The following is an 11,464-nucleotide window of genomic DNA, read 5'->3' as shown; positions in this document are numbered from 1 at the left end:
CAGCAGTGAGCTGGGTGCTAACCCCCCTGAACCCTACCTGGGTCTGAAGTCTGGCAGTGAGGAGACAGCTGCCAGCCCCTCCTCAGCATCCCTTGGTGCTGGGGCTGTCCCCAGCCATGGGGAAGAAAAACAGCGCAACCAAGAATTGAAGAGCGAGTTTTACTTCAGTAACTGAGAGAAGAAGCTGTACAAAGGTTTTTTTTCCCCACCATCCCCCAAGCCACCTGGGGCAAGGGTGGATTTTTTTTTAAATTTTTTTTTTGCAATAGACTCAAAAGAGCAGAATAAAAAGTTTTGACACATTCGCAAAGTCAGTGCTGAAACCAGCCAGGTCCCAGGTGGCTGAGAACTGCCTGTGTGCCAGCCCCTGGTCACAGCCCTTCAGTGTGCCTGGACCCCTTTTTGGACAATCCTGCAGCTGTGCTCCATCACTTGCACCTTGCTCTAGACAAGCATCCTTCATCCCACGCTGGAGTGGTGAGGGCTGCCTCAGCCTGCCCCTCACCTTGGCAAGGAAGGGGCCTGTTGCTGAGGACAGGGCTGCACCAGTGCTGCTGCAGCATGAGAACTGCAGCACTACAGACCAGGCTTTGCTGGTAGCCTCTGAGGCCCCAGTCATGCATTGGAAAAGAGATGGGAAGAGAAGCTGGCTCCAGCCTGTACTGGACCCATAGGGCAGGGGGACCCCCCATATCAACCCTGGCTCCAGGGGTCACCACTCCACAGCAAGTACCTAAACCCTGCTGCCCACTGTGCCCTGGGTACGATGCTCACACCCAGCCTCTGCAAACAGGGCCAGTCCAAGCTGCCAGCAGTGGGTGGTGGAAAATGGGGGTCATGAAGCACCGGTGCATCAGCCTCCCATGCAGCCACACGTGCAACAATGGGTGCTGCCATCTCAAGGCTGCCTCCTTGGAACTGGCAGCCACAGGGCTGTCTCCCCAAAGGGTTGCTGGTGCTGAAGTGGAGCTGGGGAGCAGGCAGCAGCAGTACACACAGTAGCCCACGCTCAGCTTGCTGTAGGGCGAGGGCGTGGGGAGCTGGATCGCCCCGAGTCCTTTTAAAAACCTCTTTCCCTCAGAGTGTGCTGCCTACAAGATATGGCTGGGTTTGTAGTTTTGTTTTTTTTAAACAGTTCCCAAAAAGCATCAAAAGTAGCCCCCCAAAAAAAACCTTCCTTGTGGTCAGCTTGATCTGGTACTAAAAAGTGCAAAACTGTATCACAAAAACTGTTCAAAAGTTGTAAGAAAGCGGGGAGGGTGCAGAGGTGACTGAGGTGACCAGGTGACCAGGTGCTGTTGCCCTGGCTTCCCTGGCCACCAGCCCTAGGAGAGGGGACAATCTAGGGCTGGCCTCCTCCCATCTACCCCCATGGCACAATGGAGCTGGAGAAGCAGCCGCTGGCTTTGTTTTGCTGCGTTTGTCTTTTTTTTTTTAAGCCATTGAAGAATTGAGCCCAGCGGGTAGGTTTCAGTTGCTCCCTCTCCCCAGGGCAGCAAGAGTAGGTCCTGCAGCCAAGTGCAGGACAAGGAGGGGCAGGAACAAGTCTGAAGGGGCCAGGCAGCTCCTGCAGGCAAGGACTGGGGACCATCCTGCTCTGCCACTGTCTCCGGTGGAGGGGCCATGGCCCTGCATGGCTGGTGCTGGCGGCTGCAGAAGGGCTGTCGCCCCCTCCAGCTCGTGCAGCGGACAGACGGACACATGCAGGGTCTCGGCAGGCACACGGCCTCCACCCCCGTGCCGGGGGAACAGGAACAGAGCTGCAGTGCAGGCAGCTGAGACCCCACACTTAGGACTTGTGGGGGTGGCCAGGGGGCTGGCGGCCGCTGCGCTCTGAGACGTTGCGCTTCACCTTGGTGGTCGTGCTGGAGGGCTCTGCGTTGAGTGAGGGGCTGGAGCGGGACTTTTTCAGGCCATCGTCCTCCCCACCCACTGTGTCAAAGAGGGTGGACTCAAATGCTGCCAGGTCCTCGGAGCCAGCCTTCAGCTTGGCCCGCAGCAGCATGGCATAGGTGCCATAGCGGGATTTCTGAGGAGCACAGTGCAGCAGAGACAGAGGTTGGCAAGCTGGGTACTGTCCTATGGCCAGCATCCCTGCAGGGAGGGATGCTCATGGTCCCTCCAACCCAGCCAGCATCCCGGGGCAGAGGAATACTCATGGTCCTAGACCATGGCAGTGGCAGTGTAATTCAGCTGATGGGATGGGTTGGTCCCATCACTGAGGATGGCCAAACAGGTAGGGGCAGAGGGCCTGAGGGCAGAGAGGGACATCTTCCAGCTTACCTCAAATTCCAGGTACTCTTCCTTCTGCTTTAGCTCCTCATATTCCTTGCCTTTCACCTTCTTCTCGGGCAGTGAGGAACGATGCTCCAGCAGCTCTGCTGACATTGTCTTGAACTTGGTCTCATGGTTCTTCACCTGCTCCTCCTGGGGAAGGGTGGCACCATGTCAGTGCCCTGCTCTGTCCCCCTGGTAGTGTGAGATGGCCAGGGACAGAACAGGTTTTTCCCCTTCTAGAAACAGCCAGGATCTCAGCTGCTGCTGCTGGGTTGGATTTTTTTTTAATGACAGGCAAAATCACAGGCTCCTGGGGGCAATCTGCTCTCACCTCATAGGGGGGCTGACTGCAGTCTTAAAGCAGAATTTAATCCCTCTGAAACTAGGCTGGTGTTTTTTTTTAAATCCTTTCTGCTCTATGAATAACTGCCCTGGTATGCACGAGTGCCAGCTAATCCCCCCAGTCAGTTGCCTTTCAAGGTCCCTGGCAGGACCTTGCAAGCCGTGATGTGGGACCACTTTCTCCTCCATGGTCTGGCCATCACCTGACTCCAGCCCCACTGCAAGGAACAAGACCTCACTGTCTGCCCCCAGTCTCTGTACCCCTCTTCTCTGTCTCCCCCTTGGCCCTTCACCTCACTGGGGAGGCAGCTGGGTGCATGGCGCCACACAGATCCCCCCACAGGGGAATGTGCCACTGGCAGATCCGGGGCTCTGTCCCAGGCTCAACATTGCCCCCAGAGACAGACAGACTGTGGCCCACCTGAGACAGCCTGGTGCAGGAGCTGGGCAGCAGCGGGCGGCTGAACTTCTTCTGGGAGCCGATGGCTGCGGGGAAGGGGGGCGCAGAGAACATGGCTGCCACCACATTGATGCGCGTGATCCAAGAGTGCATCTGTTCGGGGTTCCTGAGAAAAAAGGCCAAAATACACATGGGCTATCTCCATCAAAGACAGGGATCTGCTCCACAGACAAGGTCTGAGAACCCCAGGCCTGGCCCTGGCCAGCCATGGCACCTGGCACTCTACCCACAGCCAACCTGAGCTCAGCAGCATAGGAAAAAGAGGAGCTGGGCAAAGCTCAGCCCTGACACCAGGTCTCTCTCCTTCCAGAAAGGGCCAGGACAGGAGAGAACAAGGTGGCCCTAAGCCCTATCCCACCCTAGACTCAAGTCAGGGGAGCTCCTGTGCCCCAGCGTGGGGCCCAGCCAGGGATCCTGAAGGACTCACTGTGCTTGGAAAAGGAAGACCCTCCAGTCAGCTGTCCTGAGGTAGAAGACATTGGGTCGCTTGCTGTAGTCAGATGCCCGTGTGGCAAGCGAATGGTGGATGCTAATAGCATTCTTCAGTTCCTCTTCTGCCAGTGCCTTCCCTGGCTTATACTCCTCCTGCAAATCATGGGGTGTTTCAGAGCCAGCTCAGGGATGCACCCCACCATGAGTCAGATCTGAGGTTTCAGGAACTGCAGACTAGTTCTGGCTGTGGCAGGGCTTGGAGATCACCCTTCACAGGCAGCTGCAGATTCTGCTTCCAGCTCATGCTACACCCCTGGAGAGAAGCTACACAACCCAGGCACATTGGCTTGGCAACAGCACCGGGAGCTGTTCCCCACTGCCCCCAGTTTCCCATGTGTGTGCTTGCAGGGAACTGGATGTGCAGCCCAACCCTCCACTCAGGGGAAAGACCCTGGTGCCCTTCTCCTCCCAGCCAAGCCCCCTGCACGCAGCGCTCTCAGTTAGCAGCACCTTTCACTGCCCAAGCTGTACCCAAGCACCCTGGAAACGGGGGTGCCACCAGGACCCAAGCAACAGCTCAGGCATAGAGGGTGCCGTGTCTGCTTAGGCAAGGCTTTGCAATGCTGTGTGCTGCAGGTCCTCTCTCACTGCTGTCTCTCTGGACGGGGGACAATCCTGTCCCTGGTGTGGGTGGCATGCTGCCTACCTTCTGCAGGTAGAGAATCATTCCCTTCAGGATGGCGTGGAAGGGCTTCCAGCCGCGCTTCCCTCGGGGTGCTGCCAGGGAGGAGAGAGCAGCTCAGACATCAGTGTCAGAATCGAGCAGGGGGGAAAAGCCACCCCCCACCCTCCTCCAGCCAGCCCTGCCACGACGCACGTCACCCACCCCCGGGACGGGCAGCACGCCAGGGCTGTCCCTGCGCACCTGAGCCCGTGCAGCACGTGGCTGGCAGATGGTGCTGCTGGCAGGGGGGCCCCGCCGCCTCCCGGGGCCAGCGCTGTGCTCCCGTCTCGCTGCTTGCACTCAGCTCCACCACTGCCTCCGTGCTCGGGCAAGGGGACAAGGCAGTGCCGCCTGCCAGGTAATGCTGGCTTTGAAGGGCAGCTGCATCTAATCACTTCTAGGCAGCATTAGATGGCCAGGGCTTAGGAGGGATTTTATGGGGAATACAGTGAACGTGCCTGGCAATGCCCAACCAGCTGCAGCCTGCTGTGTGACTTGTCTATCACAACACAGGATTCTTCCCTTCATCCACACAATCCTGTGGCAGGGTTGCAACCCCCAGAGACCCCACCCCACCACCCTGCCTGCCCCTTTCCCTGTGCTGTGAGCAGGGAGAGGCTTTCCAGCTCCCCAGCCTGAGGGCTGAATTATGCCTGGCACAGCCAGACGGACAGGGCACTGATGCTGGAGGCTGGCATAAAGCTACAGATGGACATCACATAGTGACTCCCACCCTGCTTCCCATTCAGTTCTGGAGTTCACTGGTGCCCTCTTGCTCCAAGGGCCCCCATGGGCTCTCCAGGCACCTACTTTTCTTGCAGTCGGGATCAGCGTGGATCTTGCGGACTAACAGCCCGTGCTTGTAAGTGGCAATGCTGGCGTCCTGGGAAAAGTCCAGAAAGGGGTTACTGCAGCTGCTGATGCGCTTGATGGACTTTGGGTTGGGATCTGCCAGCTCTGAGAGGGACTTTCTCAGCTCCTCTTCATCTCTGCCAATCAGATTTGGGTGGGGAAAGAGTTTGTTACCTTTCTGGGGACAACAAATACCAAGTTCCCCCCTGGTCAGTGCCACTTTTAGGCCTGGCTTCTGAAAGGGAAGCCAGCAGCAGCAGGCCAGGATGAGCAGTCTTCCATCAGCACTGGTGAGCATCCCAAACCTAGCCATGCCCGTGTGCCCCTGTCTCTCTAGATAGCTGAGGTGCTGCCTGGTCCCTTGAAAGACAAGGCATTGGGCTTTTGCTGCTGATTCAGGGTGGGACCCCTGCCTGCCCCAGCGAGTGAGAAGCCTTTTTTTGGGCAAGAGTGCAACAGAGGCCAGCCAGGCTGATGAGCCAGGAGTGATGCAGGAGCAATACCCCAAGGCTTGGCACTACCACAGCCCCCCAACCCATGGCATACAGGCTCACAGGTCTCCAGCTGGTAGGAAGGAGGGTATAGAATGGATTGCCCCCGCAAGGAGAGACCCAGGCTCTCTTCCCCACGTTTTAAGGGTGGCAGCCAGACTAGAGGGCCCAGAGCCAGAGGCAAAGGGGTGCAGGGAGACTGGCAGGAAGGCCTTGGGCAGTGCCATCCAAGGGCAGGATCAGGTGTGGGCAGGGTGTAGGCAGCCCGCTCCCCCTGGGTCACAGGCCCTCACTATGGCTGCACTGGTGCCACTCCCCCGTCCGCAGGAAGATGTGGGAGCCCAGAGCTGCTGCCTCCCCACTCCCTCAGCCGCTCGCTGCTAATTAAACCCCTCAGCATCTGCCGGCGTCGCCATGGCAGCGGTCGAGTGCATCGCTCAGCGCTGGGTAGCACCGGGCTGATTAATCCCTGCAGCGCAGGCGCTGCCGCTCCTGCTGCTGGAGATGGCAGCTGTGGGCGAGGGTGCAGGCACCCTGTGGGGCCCCGGCACAGCCACAGCACCTCCAGAGCCTGTCTGTTCCCACTCTGGCACCAAGGCACAAACCCAGGCCAAAGCTGCAAGAAGCCAACCTCAGGTGGCTTTCTCCCAGCACGCTGGAGAAGGGGCCCCATGGCAGTGCTGAGGGCAGCCCGGGGTACCTTGGCTGCACCCCAGCCCATCCTAAGCTCCCTCTCCTTCCCTCATCCTCACAGCTGCCTTGCAGCATCATGGTGTGCGCAGCCTCTGGGGCTAGGTGGATTCCCTGCCCACCCAGTGCCACGCAGCAGCATCCCCTGCAGAGGTACTTACATGGCCCACTGCAGCTTCTCATTCTTGATGGAGCCGTAGAGCGCCTGCAGAGAGAAGAGTGGGGGTCAGTAGGACAGGGGTGCCAGGCTGGGGGTCTGTTCCAGGGAACAGAGGAGGCACGTCAGACTGGCTCAGGGACTCTGGAGGTTAAGGTAACCCCATGTCAGTTTGTTCCAGTGCAGATCTGTCCCGGCTAGGCTAGCCAGTTGACCTTCATTTAAGGTTACAGACACCTCATCCTGGGCACCACAGGATCTGCAAACCCCCCCACCCCAAAGAAATGCTGGGGATAGCCCTGGCATTTTGGCCTCTCCTACCCTTTGTCTCTACCTGCCCGTGACAGTGCCACAGTGTTAGCAGCATAATAGTGAGACATACCTAACATTCCCAAGTGCTTGGGAGAGCTGTTTCTTCCTATTTATTCCAAGGTGTTCCAGCCTGGCAAAAATGACATCCTTTAGGAGGCCTGAGCCCAAGTAGAGCAAGTTTTTGGGACAGACTTCATTAGTGCATGCCTTTACCCCACTCAGTGGAACATCAGCCTGCTCCAGGGCCTCCAGAAACTGCATGCCACAAGAGACCACAGCCAACAACTACACTGCAGTCAGCCACCCACCCTGGGCTGGCAGAGACCAGCTCATGGAAGCACCCAGCACTCCCTGGCAATGCACTGCTCCTACAGGAGCACACTTTGTGAGAGACTTCAGCACTGCTGGCCCTGCACTGGCAGAGACCTTAGCATGCTGTCCTTCACAAGGCCCTCAGAAGACCTTGTCCTCTTGGCTGGTCAAGGCAGGAGCTTGGAGTGGCTGTGGCCTGCCTCTACTCCCTCCCCAGCACTTCCAAACGCTTCTCCCTCTTCGGAGACCCAAACAACACCCATCTGAGCAAGGCAGGGTCAGCTGTCTGTATTGCTGCACAGGAACAAGCTAAGCCTGCCTGCAGCAGGATACTCCAGGGCCCCACTCCCAAGTGTTTGTCCAGTTTGAGCTGGGTGCAAGCCAGCAGTGCTCAGCACAGCTCTGCAGTCAGGGAGGCTCCAGAGAGGGTTTCAATACAGAGCTCACAGAGGCCTTCAAAGCAAAAGCTGGAAGGCATCATCCTTGAAGGAAAATAATCGAGTTTCGCACAGGCTGTTCATGCAGCTGTCAACATCCATCACTGGGCCAGAGACTGCTGCTGAGAAATCTTGCTGGTGGCTGAGAAAGTGCAGCTGGAGGCGTGCAGGGGCCCGGGAATGCTGGCCAGCAGACAGGCCCCAGTGGTGTCTGGGGTAGGGGCATCCATCACTCCCAGGAGATGCAGCAGCCAGGATGGAGCAGGAACCCAGCTCCTTCCACACTTTCCCGTTGGGAAATGCTGGCATAGCACCAGCTTGTTTCTCAGAGGAGGAAAGCATCGTCTCAATCTAGCAGGCAGAAAGTAGGGTTCAGTTCTCTCCTGGGAAGACAGGAGACCCATAAAGAGGTAATGGCCCCAGAGCCTGAGAGAAGATTTGATCCCAGACCCATTCATGCAGTCCCAGTGCCAGAGGGGCAGGATGCTAACTTGTGAGCAGGAGGTACCAACCAGTGGGCTGGCAGCAAGGCAGCCAGTGGAGCAAAGAGACTCAGAGAAGAATCTGGGAGGAAAAAAGCAATCCAAAGCCCTGCAGAACATAATCTGGGAGCAGAGCAAGGGGATAAGCAGGATCTCAGAGCAATGTAGATAATAAGGAGTCACTATGGAAAACAGAAGGGATCTTACTGCCAGAGATGCAGCTGAAAAATACTGAGAACCAACAGGCACAAAAAGGAGATTAAAAAAAATGGCACAGAGTAGTGGGCACTGGAAACAGCAGAAAAGCACCTCAGAAAGAGCGGGCAGAATGGCACACGTGGCTTGGCTTCCATCTGGCTCATTGGTGATACATAGAAGTGTCAGCTCCCTGCCCCAAGGAAGGGAGATATGAGCCAGCTGAGCAGGGATTTTGGAGGGCTGGAGAAGACCCCAGCCCCGTGCAGGGCTTGCAGAAGGATTGCTGCTGATGAATGAATGAGCCAATAGAAGATGCTCGAGGAGTAATTTGGGATGGCACAGTGCTGGATAACAGCCTGGCAGAATACTGTGTTACAAAAACCTGGGCCCTGGGACTCTGGCTGAACACTTCAAAGGCTGAACTGCCTTATGGCTTCAAAAGGCTCCAGCTGCCCTGCTACAAGCCCCGAGAGCATCCCCCCAAGCCCATTACCAGCAGGAGCTGCCAAGTACCACCTCAGAGATGGGAAGCAGGGGCTGCTCAACACTCCCGTGCAAGGGGACAGTGAGAGGCAAACAGGAAAACTGTGCAATTGAGAAGACATCATGAAGCTTTACATCTACACTTAAAACCTGCCGAAATTTTGCTTGGCTAAACACCAGCCCCAACCAAAACCAATCTCAGGTACAAAGCTGGTGGACTCAGCCCAAGTCCTAGCTGAGGAGATGCATTCCAGCCACAAAGCCCACCCTGCTGCTCTGGTCCTGCAGCAGAGCCACTGCCCATCAGCCCACAAAACTCTGGTGCATAGATTGTTTCTGCTGGGGAAGCGTAGGTGACGCAGGTTCCTGAAGCCCAACTCACAACCACGTCAGCAGAGACCACAGACACCAGATTCATCACTCAGCAGGTCCCTCTCTCCAGACTCTCTTTGCTCCATGGGTTCATTTCCCTTGGGCTGAAAGTACAGCAATTCTTTGGCATCTCTGAGCTTGCAAGTACTCCCCAAGAGAAAGCTGGGCACTGGCCACATGCCACTATAGATGATGACCCCAAGCATGGTTTGGGGTTTTTTGCCATCGCTGGGTTATGAGCTCACTGTTGCAACATGCCAGGCCAATCAGCCAGCTCTGCCCTAGACCAGGAATGTACTGTCCCAGTGGGATTTCTAACTGAATCAACATCTTTCTTTGGTGCTTTCTCTCCAAAAAGCAGGCTGAGAGGCTGTCTGTGTGACCTGCTCTACCGAATGTCTCAAGGACAGTTGAGGGGCTGCACTGGCAAGAGGCAGGTGGCTCTGATGTTCTAGCCCAGCCATGCTGGGGACAGCCTACGTAAGCAGGGTAGGGAGAAGACATCCACCTTCAGCTCCTCAGCTCAGATCAGACCAGATCAGAGGCAAGATCCAGCAATGGTCTGTGGAGATGAGCAACAAGCTGGCCTGAACACAACTTTGGCATGGGGCTGCACTGAGGGCTTAGCCCAGCACTCAAGTAACAAATGAAGGTTGAGGCAGGAATTTCAGCATCCAGATGAGGGTTTTAACCCTTTCTGGGGTGCTTCTTTTTGCATCATAACTCTTATGGATACATCCCTTTCCAGTCTGCTAGTTCCTCTGCTAAACACAGTGCTCAGCTCTTCATGCAGCAAGGTGAGTATCAAGACTCCCCTTCCTCTTTGTCAGCCCTGTGACCAGCCAGGGGTTCACGACATTCAAGACAGACTTCACAGCCACCAAGCACCCTTCCTGCAGTCATTCTACCTCTCTCTCTGACTGACAGCATTTAAATATGAAAGCTCAATTGCTGGCTGTCCCCAACTTTATCTTAGCAAAATATCTTTACTACACCCAGCCACAAAGCTCTGTGAGGTCCCCCAGGCACGCAGATGTCCCAGCTGCACTGATCCAAACAGTAGGGTCAGATCAGAGCTGTATGTCCGACAGAACTGTACCTATGCTGGGTCTCTAATTCATCTTGACAGGTCCCCCCCACCCCACCCCACCCCACACCTCCACAGCATGCACAACCCATGCTCAAGAACAACTCATCACCTGGCACATACCAGCCCTACTGCATACACCATCACATTCCTCCCTGCCCCCTCTCTGCTGCAGAGGGGTTCCTGTGTGCACACAGAGCAGACTGACTTGGGGACAGACTTTTTTTCCCGTAGAAGGGGCTGTCACGGGGACAAATGTCCTGTGCATCACCTTCCACCCTGCTGCAGTCATGGGTGGCAGCAGATGACAGCTACCCATCCCGGCCCCACACTTTTGACTCAGTAACATTGTAAGCTGCATCGGCCTCTTTCAAAATATTTAAGTCACTCCTTGCCCAGGCAACTATCACCCTTAGGACAGCAGACCCTTCCTTCCCAGAGCAGCCCCACAGCGCGGGAAGCAGCGACCGAGCGTCTCCCAACTGCATGTTTCCATCCGAGTGCGTCACAACTTAATGCTGCCCCCAGACCGTACTGCGCTATGACAGCACCGCGGCTTGGCACGGCCCCGATGGCCCCGCCGGGCTACTTTTGGCCACCGGGGCAGCCCGAGTAGCTCTGGGGTAACTCTGTCTGCTCTGCCCCAGCCTGCCTGCGAGGAGGGGGCTGGTGAACGTTCTTCTCCCGCTACTACACCCGAGGCAGGCACCCGACCGAGGCACGACCCGCCCAGAGACAGCCTGTTCGCTTCTTCCCACCGAGGACCGATGCGCACCAGCCTAACACCTCCAAACGGATGACGGCTCCCAGCGAGCAAGCTCCTGGCAGTAAAAAGCCCTTTTTTGTCCAGCCACTCCTTCCTCTCAAACTCTGCTCGGCTGGGAGCCGGGGCTGCGGCGTTACCCCTCCGCCTTGCCTTGCGGCTCTCCCTGACGCTCAGGTGGGTGCCAGTCTGCCCTGGCTGGGCTGGCCAGGGCACGGCGCAGAGCAGCCCTTGGCACAGAGCCCGCAGAGCCTGTCACTTATGCTAAGCCGTAGGGCAGGTCCCAGCGGTACCGCTCTGTCCTGGATTCCTCTCGCAGCGATGTTTTCGAGCAGGCACTGCTGCCAGACCACTGTAAGCGGCGCAATGTCACCCAGGTCTTGCCGCGCTCCCGCCACTCCCGTGATCGGGGTGGGATGGCAGGGGGGAGAAATCCAGGCTTGGGGACGGGGACCCTCGGGCAGAGGGGGCATGGTGGAGACCCGGCTCCGCAGAAAGCAGGCAGGAGACGGAGATGGGGCTGCTGTTCGCTATCCGTACCAGGGCTGAGGCTCTTGCAGCGGGCGGGACGGCGACTGTCCGGGCATGTTCAC

At 57.1% G+C, this 11,464-nt stretch overlaps 1 protein-coding gene across 2 annotated transcripts in view; it reads right to left on the bottom strand.

The window, feature by feature from the left end:
* Positions 1–145: 145 nt before the first annotated feature.
* PSD (pleckstrin and Sec7 domain containing) overlaps positions 146–11,464 on the bottom strand; it is a 42,427-nt gene continuing 31,108 nt past the window's right edge. For both annotated transcript variants that reach the window (XM_077183136.1, XM_077183135.1), the window contains exons 11-17: positions 6,430–6,473; positions 5,046–5,224; positions 4,218–4,288; positions 3,507–3,664; positions 3,041–3,185; positions 2,284–2,427; positions 146–2,029 (exon numbers count right to left, since the gene is read on the bottom strand). In XM_077183136.1, the coding sequence (XP_077039251.1) occupies positions 1,790–2,029; positions 2,284–2,427; positions 3,041–3,185; positions 3,507–3,664; positions 4,218–4,288; positions 5,046–5,224; positions 6,430–6,473 (981 nt within the window). In that variant the 3' untranslated portion in view covers positions 146–1,789. The remainder of the gene's footprint in view (positions 2,030–2,283; positions 2,428–3,040; positions 3,186–3,506; positions 3,665–4,217; positions 4,289–5,045; positions 5,225–6,429; positions 6,474–11,464) is intronic.

Source organism: Agelaius phoeniceus, chromosome 9 (genome assembly GCF_051311805.1).
Source record: "Agelaius phoeniceus isolate bAgePho1 chromosome 9, bAgePho1.hap1, whole genome shotgun sequence".
Taxonomy (NCBI): domain Eukaryota; kingdom Metazoa; phylum Chordata; class Aves; order Passeriformes; family Icteridae; genus Agelaius; species Agelaius phoeniceus.
This window is presented reverse-complemented; position numbering and strand designations above follow the sequence as displayed.